The 15,328-nt window shown below is 41.8% G+C and overlaps 1 protein-coding gene across 1 annotated transcript in view; it reads right to left on the reverse strand.

Annotated features, from left to right (window-relative positions):
- myo3b (myosin IIIB) overlaps positions 1 to 15,328 on the reverse strand; it is a 65,228-nt gene that overhangs the window by 31,681 nt on the left and 18,219 nt on the right. Inside the window, exons 10-23 of the mRNA XM_074695344.1 lie at positions 13,008 to 13,163; positions 11,252 to 11,336; positions 11,046 to 11,162; positions 9,950 to 10,054; positions 9,661 to 9,744; positions 9,381 to 9,583; positions 9,203 to 9,301; positions 9,016 to 9,130; positions 8,804 to 8,930; positions 8,046 to 8,256; positions 7,121 to 7,268; positions 5,938 to 6,091; positions 5,699 to 5,787; positions 4,441 to 4,570 (exon numbers count right to left, since the gene is read on the reverse strand). Of these exons, the coding sequence (XP_074551445.1) occupies positions 4,441 to 4,570; positions 5,699 to 5,787; positions 5,938 to 6,091; positions 7,121 to 7,268; positions 8,046 to 8,256; positions 8,804 to 8,930; positions 9,016 to 9,130; positions 9,203 to 9,301; positions 9,381 to 9,583; positions 9,661 to 9,744; positions 9,950 to 10,054; positions 11,046 to 11,162; positions 11,252 to 11,336; positions 13,008 to 13,163 (1,823 nt within the window). The remainder of the gene's footprint in view (positions 1 to 4,440; positions 4,571 to 5,698; positions 5,788 to 5,937; positions 6,092 to 7,120; positions 7,269 to 8,045; positions 8,257 to 8,803; positions 8,931 to 9,015; positions 9,131 to 9,202; positions 9,302 to 9,380; positions 9,584 to 9,660; positions 9,745 to 9,949; positions 10,055 to 11,045; positions 11,163 to 11,251; positions 11,337 to 13,007; positions 13,164 to 15,328) is intronic.

Genomic DNA, 15,328 nt, shown 5'->3' on the forward strand with positions numbered 1-15,328 from the left:
ATGAAGGGGCTGCGGCGCGATGAGAGAAACTATGACAGTTGTACCTAAGCCTTGCAAATGGACACTCGCTGCTTTTCTTCGTGTATTCCTTGGCGGGTCGTATTAATTCATTTTTCTGGCGGGTTTCATATCCCCTCCTGACTACATGATTAGAGCATGGGTTAATAGTCAGTATCCTCAAAGATTTCTGCCTCCAGAGACATGAAACCAAGGGAACACCTGTGATGTCCGGCCTGAAAGAAGACCTTCTAATTTAGATACAGTGTGGAACTTACTAATGATGTGGGTAATAATTATTCAAACCACAGAGACGAGAGAGAAAAAGGAAGATTTGTTCTTTGACATCAGATTCAGTCAAAGGAGAAAAGGCCACATGTGTTTGGAGTCACAGCCAGAGGCCACTTTTACTTTCGTCCATGCTCTCAAATTAACTTTTACTTGAAATAAAATTAAAGAAAGAATTAGTTTTTGAATAAAAGAATTAATAAGTAATAGAAGAGAGCAGGTTAGGGGAATGTTTCCCATCGGGTCAGCCAGTCTCATGAAACAGGCGGTGGAGGAGCGTCCCACTGATCGTTTCTGCTTCACGCATGTTGCTCTTGGCATGGACTTCCAGGACAAACACACAGAGAGAGGCAGTGCAGTGTGTGGGGAAGGGAAGTGGAAGGAGGGAGAGAAGGAGGTGGGGGGGACAGAAGAGAAAAAGCCTCCTTGGCATCTGTGCGTTCACTTTGAAAATTAAGCCCAGCAAGAATCCTGTAGGAAAAAAAAAGCTCAAGCTGGCAGTTGTATTGGGGCTCTATTGACAAGAATAGTCAATGTGCTTGGGATTAAAAAGCAATCCTGCGTTCAATATGACACCTCCCTACATGCTTTTATGAGTGCCAGTGTGCGCCTTGTACTTCAGAAGCTGTGGATCGAGCTGTCGACACGGGGGACAATCAAAGTTGTAAGAGAGAGCAGCCTTCCCCGAGCTGAGTGAGCAGACGCTCGCCGGATATCTCCGCCGCTTCTCCCGCTCTCTTTTTTCAAAAACATGTGATCTAGAAACTCAACTCAGCAACCAAGCAAATGAGATTAAAGCACCCATAACCCCCCGCCACCCACCCCACCCCTCCATAACCACCACCGTTTATGCCTAGAGATGGCTCCGGGGGCTGTTGATTTAAATGCCATCCACTTCTGTCAGAGCAGATCAATCATAAAAAGCATGGTGTAATTGGCTTTTAGTGACACAACACAGTGTTGCATTTATCAAAGGATGTTGTACCATGTGACTTAGGAGAGCTGGCTCCTCGCTATTGATGTGTGGGGCCCTGTCAAAAAATCCCACTGCTGACTCAAAACATTCTCCAATACTGCGATTAGGGGAGAAATTGAACAAAAGTAATACTTGGTGAGTGTCTCTTTCGGGAGGGAGAGTGTGTGAGTGAGGAAGTGTGGAGGAGAGTGTGAGCTGTTTGCCCACTGGGAGGGAAAAAAAAAAAAAAGAAAGACAGACTTCTTTTGGGGGAGAACAAAGAGCCAAATGTGTCATATCGCAGGGAGAGGCCTGTCACTTCAGCACAGGAGGATCTCTGAACAAGAAGGGGGACGCAGAGGAGAGGAGTGCTACCGTGGAGACGGAAAACCGATGTAAACTGCTCAACAGACACGGAGGAATTGACCTTATAACCCTCGATATCTGACAGGAGAATATTGTGCTGTGAGCTTGCTTTGTTCCCGTGTGTCGTTTTTCAGATTCAAAACAAAACAGCACTTTTCTTGGAACAGAAATTTAAACTGAGGAATAGGGATGTACCGATATCTGGTATTAATATTGCTGTTATGGCCTATAACTGATACTTACCAATATCAATATCGGAAAACAAAAATAAAAAAACATCTTGACATAGATGATGTGTAGAGTTAGTTCAGAGATAAAGAGCGGCAGGATCATGAGAAAAGACGACATAGAGAGGATCAAAGGATGGAGTGCCCGAAATCAAAAAAGTATGTTTTGTCTTTTTTTGGATCAAAAACAGGAAAAGAGACATAAAAGAAGAGCGTCCACTCTTCTTAGGTAGTTTTGGTGTTTACATAGTCATAGAAAACCGTATTTTTTGGGTCTTGAAAGATCGCTCAAGATGCTCTAATAAGGGTTAATGAGTAAGTATCGGCCCACTTTTACACATCGGCCGATACCAATATTGATACCGATGTATCCCAAAGTTGGATGGAGATAAATTGTAGTTTTTACATCAAAACAACAAAAAAATGAGGCCACTAAGTCTTAACTCCATCTGTGAACTTTTCGTAACACACACATCACTCTTCAAGTCCCCCCATTTTCATTTTGCAGTAACAAAGACCTGGCAGTCTGGACAGGCAGTCTGGAGACGCTGTGTGTGCAGATGTTCTGTGACTATAAGAGGCCAGTCCAGACAGCCCTGCAGCTACACACACACACACACTCACACACACACTGTGACCGCAGGCTGCCCAGGGCCCAAAAGCAGGCCGATCTGAGCCCAGCCAATTCAAACAGGGTGATCCCCGTGATCTGGGAAAGGCCCCGGCTCTGATGAATTTGTCCATGCAAATACATCCCATTTCCTCTGACAAAACACCACCACATGTCCGAGCCTCAAGGAGCCACATTCTGCAGTGCTCAAGTGGCCTCACCATTCACAGCCCTGAGAGCTTTTTTACTTTCTGGGGGCCCTTTGGTTTCCTTGTGTTCTTCAGGCATGAACTATAAGACAAACTCAGACCACTGCATGTGTTTGTCTGATGAATGACTCAGTGGAAACGTTTCATTCATCAGTGCTATGTGCATGATAACCTCACATCAAACACTGTCTCCTAAGAAAAACAGAAACAGCATCATTTTCTGCGTGCTTGTGTGAAGTCTAACATCCTAGATCCCTTATTTTACTTCTAAGTGAGTCAGCCTGCAAGTCTACGAGGGTGTCCCCTAGTGGTGACACTGGGTGCAGACGACCCAGAGTGTGAAACCACCCTGGTGTAAAACAGATTTCCATCAGATCCTCTCTGATAATGGTAATTTCACAGATAACAGTGAATCTATAATGTGAAGTAAAATGCAAATTAAATCCCCTCGCAAATTTTACCCTGCAGAGCAGATTTATAATTTTCTTATGCTATACTGTATCTCACTTTAAACGGCACTTCATCTTTTCCAGAATGATAAGCCGGGGCAGGGTGTTTCATAGCTTTTTATCTAATGAGATGATCAGCAGTTTCCCAAACTGTAAAAGCAGAACTGGACCTCCGACTTCAAATTAAAAAAAAAAAAAAAAAAGAGTTCACAGCCTACACGTTAGGGTTATACTGCCTTTAAAGAAATACTTCTCTGTGAGATATGATAACACCTTCTGGGGTTAAAAAAAGTCAAAAAATCAGCACAATCACTTCATCAAAGAGTCTTTAGGGCAGAAGACAGAAGTGCAGAGAAAATTTTAAAAAAGCTTTTCGACTAAACCAAAGCGGAGTCTAAAGCTGTAAACATTACAACACATCATAGTATCTATTAAGGGCCTCTGTGCACTGAAATAAAGTGTTCAATGAAAGTGTAGTAAAGAGAGTAGTCCTTTGAAGCTGTTAGTCGTAGCAGCGAGGTGGCTGAAGGCTCCCTCGTGCACGACCTGCTGTCGCAGTTTACAGACGACACATCACACAGATTCTTACTCCAGTCTCAGCTAAGGTGCCTTTTGTGAATTGAAGCCTCTTTTAATACCACTGGGACTGAAAGCAAGCATTTACAGGTCCCTCAAAAGGAAGTGAATCACATAATGTGGCTTAGCAGAAATAAAGTAGAAAGTGGAAATCAGATAATTTAACACATCTATTAGCATTTCAGCTAAGTCAAGTGACCAGGAGGCCTCAGCTCGGGCTAATGACGAGCACATTACTCCACCTTCATTTAGCCAACAGAAAAGAGGTGGGAAGAGTTGCTTTTGTGTTCTCTAAATACTGTTTCTTCATCCCTTGGGTATTTAGGAACCTTATCATAAAAATATCCCACTGCACCCACAATCTGCAGATAGCATTCAGCAGTGGGAAACCAAGAGGGACAGCTTAGTGAAAATAAAAACAGAGCGCCGTGCAGAGAGCTGAGCCTCTCAAGAGATAATGGAGACTGCAGATTTATCCAAGCACTGCACACAGAGGCTTGAAATGAAGGGAGGGGGGGCCAGGAGATGCCTGCGAGCCGCGTCTTTAAGAAACCCACTTACCTGCACATTTATGGAAGCAGTCTACACCAGCACAATTCACAGAGTAACACTGGGAGAGCTCGGCAGCGTGAACAATAGTTTGTCTAAAAGAAAAGTTTCTTTTTCCATTTCTATTGTGATTAGCTGTCATATAATCTGCCGGTTAGAGGCCGAGGTGTTTTACACCACTCTTAATCTCATTGAGGCCTGGATGATGGCGTACCTGTTTTCGTTAGCGGGCTGGAGAACAGCTGCTGAAGAAGTTTGTTCTCAGATGTTCTCAGGACCACAACGATGTCTGCAGGAAGAGTGTCTCTGTTCTTCTCCAGAAAACCATTCACATTGTACATAACCTGGCATGGAGACACAAGACAAATGGGTTAAATGTTTCTCACAGTTACAGCAACATTAGATAAGTGTTTCCTTCTTGTGAAGGTTCAGAAAAAAAGAAACTAAAAAATTGTGTATGATGAAATCAGCTGATTGGATTGGTATTAAATATAAAAGTGTGTAATAATGCTCTGTGCATGAGGCATGATCATAAAGACGTTGTGACAATAAGGCTTTTAAAGTGTTTTTAACTGTTATTTATCATACCAGGTGCTCCAAACGTGTAGCTCAGAGAAAAAAAATGTTAAATTTTAAGTCAGTTGTCTTGCAGGCTTCTGTTTGAGAATTAAACTGTTCAGTCACTGTGAACATTATCTGGAAAAGCACAAAAAATAAACCCTCCTTTTTGAGTGTGTTGCAAATCGACTCCTTCGGCAACTCACCCCTCAAAGCAGTTACAGAAATTATAAATTGAGATACAGAAATTGAAAAAAGCAGTCGATCTTGTTTGCTTTTGTAGGTCAAACAAAACAAAACAGGTCATGTTCTACTTCTGTTCTCTTTATGTATTTGTTAGGTATTATTTTTAACCAGGTACATAACCAGCACCTTATCATAGGCTTACCTTCAAAATGATGTTCGGCACTGCATGCCATCGACCAGTGCCTTGTTAATTGCCTGGTTCATTGTCCATCTCCCTACATTAGCTTTAGTAGCAGTGAAATAAAATCCAAATTTGTAACGATATTTCCATTGACATTTGGTTTGAAAACAATAGCAGCCGGCTACCGAAGTCCACACACTGGCTACTAGTCGTTAGGACAAGTAATGGAGTCATAAATATGAAAGTGATTGGCTGATATTCTTTGTGGGGTGGTGGAGGGGAGGTTAGATAAATATAGAGTTGTAATAAGTAGATAGAGTTTACATTGGTCTATTATTTCTTTTTTACATATTCCATTTGCTTGGTGAGCTACTTATAAAGGGCCTGTGAGCTACCTGTTGGAGACCCCCCTGCATTAAAAGTAATCAATGCTAATTTAAATCTGTTTGCCAGACAGTCAAAAACTCCCTACAAGGGCTTTAAAACCATTCTTAACTCACTTTAATATCACCACTCTTATGAAAGCAAAAAAGAGCATGTTCCATACTTTTCCTGCATAATGCTGAATCCCAAAACACAGCTCCACACGTTTGGGAATCCAGAAATACTTGCAGCGCAGATTGTCTTCAAATTTATCTGTTCAGAAAGAAATGACGAAGATTTGTTTAGTTGAACAGATAGGAACCGTTACAAGTGCATACACCACATGGGAAGAGCTGCAGCAGCATCCACAGAAGCTGTGACCTTTAACCTTCATGGATTTAAATATAAAGCCTCCAGTCTTACCCACTAAGGTCTGGTCAGTGGCCTGAGGGAAGCGGCTCTCCTCGTCCAGCAGCGACAGCAGACCCATGGGCTTCTGCAGGAACATGTCCAGGATGGGCCTGTTGTCCTCGTACTCCACCAGGCTGGCATCCACCCCCTCACTTTGATACTCCATCTAATTCAAACCAGTGAATGCAGCATAATCCAGTTAATGATTTCTCTAAATGACCCAATTAAGAAATCTTGGCTAAATATGATTTATGTGTGTGGGGGGAAAAAAGAGTTTCTCATCAACAGAACCAAACAGCTGCAGCCGGCTGTGTGTGTCTACGACTGAAGTTTACAGCATAATAGAGTCTTTTCACTGAATTCATAAAACAGAGCAGCTCTGAACTAACAAATAGAGCCACTTACTTATTCATAATTTATTTCACTTTGCAAATAACCCCGAGTCAAATCATATTATTGCATCTATTTAATTTCAGATCAAAAACTTGTTTTAAATATATATTTTACTAATAAAGTGGAACCAATGGATCTAAACCGTCCTCATGTTTAAGTCATTAACTCAGAATAATCAGTTTCTTTGTGTAGAGGGACTGAAGTCATCGACACCACAGAAAAATCCCTTTCCACTGAGCTGCAGCTTGTTTATGGAGGAGAAACTCCTCAGCAGGCTTACGGGCCTTATTTTCAATGATCACTGCGTAAGGGATAACTGCAGCTTTCAGTTACACGTCATGGAGAGTGCTGCAGAGTCCATGTATAAACCTTTTCTCAATAATTGATCATGCTTCTAATTCATTCATGGTCTTCTCTTCATGTATGCTTTTAAATGTAAAGCAGGTTTCCCCTTCAGATGCAAAGTTAACAGACTGAAAGGTAAAATGCTTTCGGTTTAATGGCTTTTGATTTGCATCAAGGAAAATAAAAAGGCGTCGCACTACAGGGTAAATGACTTCATTAAATCAATTAGGAGATACATTTAGAGACGCAAGATCGCAAAAACAACCCGAACACATACAGCAAATAACACAGCAACTCTTCGTGACGTGAAAACACATAATAGGACTAATTTTATTGTTTACTTTTGGGAGGGAAATTCGTTGTTTTTAATGTTTTACTGCTCACAGTGTGGTTTTGTAGATGTATAGATTCCAATTGTACATCCTCAGTAACCCGTGTCTCTGTGTGTAAGACCCACCTGTTCGAGGGCGAATATGTGCTGGTTAAAGTAGAACTGGATCTGCTCGTTTGCGATGTTGATGCACAGTTGCTCAAAGGAATTCTTTGTGAAGTTCTCGAATCCAAAGATGTCCAGGATTCCCACATTCATGCCACTCTCAGCGGCACTTCAAAGGAGAAGAAAAAGGGGACAAACAAACTTATTCTTCTACGCAATGAGCGCCGAGCAAATCCCCAGCAGCCATATTAATTGATAAAACTTTAATGATAATCCTAGTTCAACCCAAATACAGAATCAGGTCTGGACTGCCACAAAAACATCAGTTTTTTAAAAAGTCAGAGCTGCTTGGATGGTTTTATTTTCTGCCTCTATTGATTTAACCTCCAGTCATTTCCAATATCTGCACAAACAATTCTCCTTTCCACAACACAGTGTGAGCACCCTGCATTTCATATTCACAGCTTGGAGCTGCTACTTCTCATCATCAGTCATAACCCGCAGTATGCAGAGGTCACCTTTAGTCTGTGCAATCGGGTTATTAATGGCAATAAGGAAACAGCAAAGATGACTGGGCTGTAGACAGGAACTCTGGCTTTTATACATCTCTGAGCGCCAACTTCTTGACAGTTGACGCTCATATTTATGAAGGAATTCTTTTGGATCAATGAACAGCCTCTTTGCAGTCTCTCTGAAGTCTTTTTAATCATCTGAATATTATTTTCTCTGCACGCAACTCTCTATCAAAAATTTATTAAAACTTTTTTTTCGCTCTCCTTTTACTTGTCTTGCATTTGCCCATTGATATTCTCCTCTGCATGTTTGCATCTACCGCCACAGACTTCCACAAAGGTCATCAGAGCTCGGCAGGAACTCTCAATAATTGAAGAAGAGAGAAGAACAGTTAACGTCCACAAAGATGTTTGTCACCGGCGCGCGGGCTCACCAGATATTCATGTCGGGCTGCAGCAGCGAGTTGATGCGGTTGACGATCCAGCTGAAGAGGCGGCCGTACAAGGCCTTGGACATGGCGTCTCGGACGTCGGCGGCTTTGTCCACCGTGTTGGTGCGGATGATGGTCTCGCCCCTGGTGACCACACACTGGGAGGTCAGAGCCTCCTGCAGCTCCTCTGGGCCGATGCTGAGGAGAGACGCAGCTGAGAGGAGAAGAAAAGAGAGTTAATCAGTGAGATAATCAGGAGCTCATCCTGTCTTCATCATTAGCATAAAAATAAGCAGAGACAATCTTTTTACTCTGGGTGTCTCTGCTCCTTTACATTTGCTATGTAAATGGAAGAGTGTGTGTTGATGCTTACAAAAATGTGTCCTCCTTCTGCTGCCTCACCAAATATGGCTGATTCATGGCTACTTTTGTATAATACGCCCACAAAGGCTACACGACTAATTCATTGCTAATATTAAAGAAATATATGGACAAACACACAGAGTCCTGAGAAAATGTCAGTAAAGATTTAATTCTTCTAAAAGAAATCCCCCCACAGAGAAGGAGAGCATTTCACTCGACCACGCAGTCCTTAAATCATCGCCCATAGAGGGAATAAAACATAAAATAGCCTGCTTTTAAAAATCTCACCAGAACCACAAATAAAAAAATACCCCGGGGAGACCATTAAAGCTACCTGTTTCTCTGGCTTAAAGACTATTTCTGAGTATTACAACACGCATTGCACTAATATATCTCACCGCTCTCTAAGGCCTCGGCGTTAGGCACTTCACTCTTATCAGTCTGGTGCTGGGAGGTGATGGAAGCAAATTCAATGTTGCCGGTGTTCAAAATGGCCGAGAGGATCTTGTAAACAGAGTTGACCTCCTTCAAAGTGAAGAAAAACATAAACATGACCCATGCTTAAATACATTATCTGTTATGTTGAATATCTCAGTGAGGATCACAGCACCTCCTCTGTGAAGCCAATGTTTCGGAAGCACTCTTGAATCGCATCAAACTGCTCCTTGTACGACTTGCTGGAGACGATGTCTTGCACCACTTTGCAGTGCTGGCTGTCGATATACCTGCAGATTCACAAAATAGTTAACATAATGTGGTTTATCACAAACATGTCAAAGTCAAGCTCTTATTCTAACCTTGGAGGCGTCTTGTCAGGCAGCCTGTACGTCTTCAGCTTGTCTTGATGGTAAAGCCCAGCATACATGTAGTAAAATATGTGGAAGTTCTTCTCCCCCCTGAAAAGGAAACACAGTGAACAGTTAGAGGTATGAACAAGGATTTTCCAGAAGTCAAAGCAGCATGAGAAGAACATACACCGCCTGTTTGATGACCCTTGACTTCTCCAGCAGGTATTCTGATATCTTTGCTCCGATGACGGCTCCGGTTGGAGTGAACTTCATCTCCAGGTACTTCCCAAAGCGGCTGGAGTTGTCATTGATGGCCGTGCAGGCGTTTCCGAAGGCCTCGACGAGGGGGTTCACCTGTAAGATCTTCTCTCGCAGCGTCCGGTTGTTTGCCTGAAAGATGTCGGTGTAGACATGAAGCAGTACTCATAACTCTGATTATTTTGATGAGGAAGAGAATCATACACTACCTTTCCCAAGAAGGTAAGATGTTGAACGATTAAATGAGCGCTCTCTGTTTTCCCTGCACCACTCTCCCCGCTGATTATGATACACTGAAACAAAGGGAAACAAATGTACACAACAGCAATCAACAATCAAATGCATTCTTCTTTAACTGATCTATAAACGTGTAGCATTTCAGACTGATTAAACCTCCTTTAGATCAGACCTGGCTGGCTTTTGCCCCCTTGTTTTTGAGTCTTACGATCACAGACTTCAATGTTTCTGCCTATCTAATAGTTTAATTCTGTGTGATACCTGGTCTTTGCAGAAAGTCACCATGCTTTGGTAGGCTGCGTCTGCAGTGGCAAAGATGTGTGGGGGGTTGTCGGCCCGCTTCACACCGTGATAGAGCTTAGAGAACTGAGAAAAAGACAAATGAATGAAAGGACAAAGATTTTTAGACTTGTAAAAATAAAATTTTTATGATTTCACCAATTTGTGTTTGAATATTGTCATGTTGACATTTACCGATAGGATTGGGTACCTTTTACATTTGAAACAATACCCGGTACCCGACAATCGGTATCGTACCCGATGGTACCAATTTTCGGTCCTTTTTTTGTGTTTATGTGGTAAAAAATATCAATTTGTTTAATATAAAAATCGCAAATATTTTACTATTCAACATCTTTACTCTGCATTATACAACCTTGCAATGCTGTGTTCATGTCCAGCATGGAAAATCGCCTACTCTTCCTCTCCCTCACAGCCACAAGTATGAATTAAGGTACCTAAACATGGTACCTTTCGATTCTGTGTGGATCAGTACTGGTACTTTTGACAGAATTCTGTCAGTACCCATAAAAGTACCTAATTCAGTACCCATCCCTACTTGAAAATACCTTAGTTTAAGCCGGCGGGAAAAGTTTTACTTTGGCAGATATTTGATCATAAACAAACTGAGACTTCATGTGTCCGTTATGGTGTTTGATCATCACTTTTAGAATTCCTAAGAGGATCATACATTTTTTATATCAAATTTCAGAGAAATCCATCAAAATTAATTATGAAAATCAACAGAAAACAAAGAGTTTTACAGAGGAACAGGATGAATTTGGAGAAAATAATGTAACAATTTTATAAAGATTCAGAGAATTTTGGTTTTGACATAAATAGTGGGTGAATTGATGGACTGGGTTTCATGCTGCTAGCAGGCCCAAATACAACAAATGCTTATATTTGAGTGTGTATGAGGGAAATTATGATTTACAAGTCAGGTTTTACAACAAGACCGCTACCTACACATATAGTTCTATGAATTCATCAAAGTTGGGATGGTGGAAATCATTCATTCCCTCCATTATCACTGGATAATAACTGGGAACATTAGTGTGACTGCTGCAAAACCAACCTGAGGAGAGTAGATGCTGAGATTCTGGAAAGGATTGAGAGCAATGAGGATGTCACCAACATAAGTGTAAACCTGCAGCTCATCGTACCTCTTCTGGAGGTGGCTGATTATTTTCTCCTACATTGAAAAGAAAAAAACACATAGCATCAAGAACACAGCACCTCACAGGGATCGATGCATGAAGCGATATACACATTAAATCTTACCTCATCTAAGAACTCCAGGTTTACCAGATCATCATCAGGACAGCTCTCTATTATGAGGGTTTTACGAGTATTGATCCGGTCGTGCCTGTATAAAAGCCAAGGACATGATAATGCCAGAGAACGCTGTAAAGTGACCACACAATGAGAAACAGTGGTTTGACTGTGCGGATGTGAGACCCAGTCACTTCCAAGGTTTGTGTGAAGCCCTTTAAGCTCTCCCTGGGGACACATCTCCCATTATCACAGGCTGAGATTGCACTTCATCTGTGTTTTGACCTATCACTCTACAATGAGCCCCAGTGGGCAGAGGTCAACACTGAGCCAGCTGGCTCTGAGGGGCTGCCCAAATCCTCTGGGGACGGCGGGGTGTGTGTGAAAGAGAGCATGAAAGAGCTGAGGGCCTGATGCTTTATGTGTCTGTGCGTGTGTGTAAATATGCGCTGACGGCTCCAATGTACATTTTCTGAATCAGGTTTATGATAATGAACTAGTGAGATTATTATCATTAAATCCCTCATAAGGAGAGAAACAAACGCTGTTGTTTTCACCTTTTTCGTTCTTTCAAGCTTTTAGAAAAAAGGCACCACATTCATGACATCTTTCTCAATCCTTGAACCAAAAGTCCATATTAAAAAGAGATATTTAAGCTTCAGGTTAGGACGCTTGTGTTTTCATCCTGTATTCTGAATAAAGTGTAAATGCGAGATTTCAGGAACGGAGTCCCACACTCCATACTTGGCCCTTCTGAAGAGAGAACTTGTCATCATATCCCTTCAGAGTAAGACTCAAGACCTCTAGCCTCTACCTCTCTCCCGCTTTGAACTAAATCACCCTATTCCACCTACGGCAGCTACTTTTAAGTTCTCTATGTCTTTATTCTTATCTGGAGTCATTGTGTGCTGATCTGTGGCATGAGAGACTAAACCAGGCGAGCCCAGTTCTCGCCCTACAAGCTTCTAATCCCATTATCCACTCTCACTGTGGACAGGAATTCGGGATCAGGCTCAGACTTCGCACACTCTCTGGAGTAAACAGAGCTGGCACAACATCAACACTCTCTGTCAAGGGCAGGTTCAGCGAACTCCTTTATAATGAAGATTAGACATTGCTACAGTCAGTATTTCTCTGGTAAATAGCAGATTGCTGGCTTTCTGTTCAGTCATGCATCGCAACGATTCATCATGACACGTTTGTGCAAAAATCTGATGAAATCACCCTCTCCTGCTCCCTCAAGTATATCTACTTCTTTCATTTTTACATAAGCAACTTTTATGGAGACTGTCATTAAAATTGAAAATAACCACTGAGTCTGCTGTTAAATCAAGCATTAAGAGGAGAGGACAGTTGAAATGTCCCTGCTTTTCCAAGTTGAATCAATCTTGAGGAGAATATTTACTCCATCGTTTGTTTAATCACATGGGTGGAGATGTACTTTGTGCTAAAGACTTCTTTAAAGAATGGTCTCCACGTCCACTGGACTAAATGGCGTTTATTAATCTAAGGTTACTCAGCACAATCACTCCTTCTAAATTAGTCACACTCCTCCAACTCCTCTTTAATCACACACTGTAATGTCCATTACTGAGCCTCATCACCACCATCATCACCTCTGACTGAAAGGAGATGAGACCCTGCCCCCTACTGGGCAGAAAAGATACCACAGCTCAGTCAATGCTGATCTGCTGCAACAGAATCCAAACGCAGCATCCAGCAACGTCACAGAGAAAGCCGTGCAGTGCAGGCGGTGGTTACTCACTTGGTTCTGGTTTTGCAGCCCAGTTCTTGCTGCTCTTGGATGAGGACAGCCAGCTGCTGCTGTAGAGCCACGTCTTTGCCGTGGGCCTGCTTGATGAAGGGATGCTCCAGGAGGTGGGTCACGGATGGACGAGCCTCGAAATCTTTTATCAGACACCTTATGAGCACAAAAACAGAAAGAAGACTCTGAATACAAAAGACAAAGCAAAGTTTTTCTGATCGATTCCAAACAGCCCAGGAGAAACTGTGCAGTCACCTGAGCATGGTGGAGCGCAGGTATTGGAGGATCAGTATTACCAGACACTCACACCAGCATGTGGTTTAAGTCTGGGTCACTAATCTGTCCCTCTCTGTCTGAGGATCACATGGTCACTATCTCCATGGGCCCCGATTCACAACAAACCCTGCAATAACAGCACTATCTGTGATGTGCAGTGTTTGCCAACAGGCAGTGCTTCTTTGTGATACCGGTCTGAGGCTGTAGTTTAGCATCAGTTAGCTCTGAAATATTGACAATAAAAAAAAACAAACAGCAAAATAAAAAAAATGTTTTGTTTCTGACAGTTTTGATAAATTGTGAAACAATAACTATGAAATTAAACGACTGAGGCTCCCCACCTGAGCTCAACGGTGCATCCATCAACACTCCAAATTTGTTCTGTTCAATTACTTGTTCAGCTAAAGGCTGGATGTGTGTGAGAGTGATTGTGTGCTTGTGTTTGTGTGTGTGTGTGTGTGTGTGTGAGCAAACCAGCAATAGCAAGCAGAGGCGAGATAGGAGAAAAACACCAATCTAATTCCCACCTTCTAATCTAACTGAATTTCTGTTTCTTTTATCAGTTTGTTGGGCTCTGAAAGTTAATTCCATGAATTCATTAGTGTCAGGACATTAAGCAGAGGTTGCTGCTATTAGCAGGGCTGTGCTGCCGGGACGCAGAACCAACGGGAAGCTACTTTGTCACAGGAGTCAGCTCTTTGGCTGCACAAGTGCAGACACCGGTGATGAATTTATTATCCCCGAAAAATACCCCCCTCCCCTCTTCTCTGTTTCCCCTGTACACACACACACACACTCACACACACATAGGCCTGACAGGGCTGAAAGGCTCCACCAACAGCCTGCACAGCTTGATAACATTGTCCAGACTCCCCACATTGAACTCTTCTGTGCTTTTGTTCTTGGAGATTATTTCTGATATGATATCAAACAATCCATTAACTCGGATTAAAGAGCTGTAATCCTAAAAGTTACCAGTAAAAAATGAAATTACACCTGTAAAAATGATAAAACTAACATGACAACAACATCCTCTGACTCTGTCCTCACTGATCAATAACCACACCAACACAAAAAAGGCCTCAAAGGCAGAGTGTGTTTGTTTTTCAATTACTCCCTTTGGTTCTCTGACCTCGAATATAAACGTTAGCCAGAACCTGTGCCTACACAAACAGCTCAGTGAACAAATTGAATTTTATTTTCTCATTATGGTTCAGACTCACACACCTCTGTGCACTGATATTAAGGTTGTATATTCTGAACAACCATTACAAGACCCCCCTGTGACATTATTAGCTCTGCACAGTGGAGGAAATGATAAGTTATCTGGGCCTCAGATTGAACTGATAACTCAGGTGAATTAGTTTGTTCCTCTCCGGCAGATTTACACAAATGAAAGTCAATGAAGAGAAAGACGAGAGGGTTGATAGAATCTGGCAGTAAAATATCAGTTTCAATTCCCTCAAAGGTGTTTGCATGCACATTCACGCCTGCTGACCACGTCGTACAGCTGCTGTTCAGATGTTTCTGCTTTTAAAATGAGTATCCCCATATGAAGGTTTTTTTAATGCTACATTATTACTTTGTTATTCCTTTTTTGTTGTTTGCTCACACAAATTTTAAGCTTCATACTGACTGAGTGAAGTGAATCTTGAAGAGTCAAGTCTTCAGATTTTGCACTTTCATAACAAATGATGGTGATTTTGACTCATCTTTAACCATTTAACTTTCACTTTTTAAATGCAAGGAATAGAAAGTCTAATTTTCAAGACATATTCTACTCTAATGTGTTCATCTTCTATCATTACATGCGCTCATCTCCCAGTAACATTCAAGAGTCCAAATGTCAAGTTTTGTTCATAGTTTTTGGTGTTTTTAAAAAACATTCAATTCACTGCATCAATATGGGCTTAGAAATTGTAATACATTAGGGTTGGATTCCAGCTCTATATCTGCACCTTGAAATATCAAACAATAATTCATCAACAAATCAAACAACATCAACTCCAACAAAAATCAAATCAGAAAAAATTAGCCAGATCGAG

The sequence above is a fragment of the Halichoeres trimaculatus genome, unplaced genomic scaffold (assembly GCF_033239565.1).
Source record: "Halichoeres trimaculatus isolate MK-OKI-2021-1 unplaced genomic scaffold, fHalTri1.1 fHalTri1_scaffold_19, whole genome shotgun sequence".
Classification (NCBI taxonomy): domain Eukaryota; kingdom Metazoa; phylum Chordata; class Actinopteri; order Labriformes; family Labridae; genus Halichoeres; species Halichoeres trimaculatus.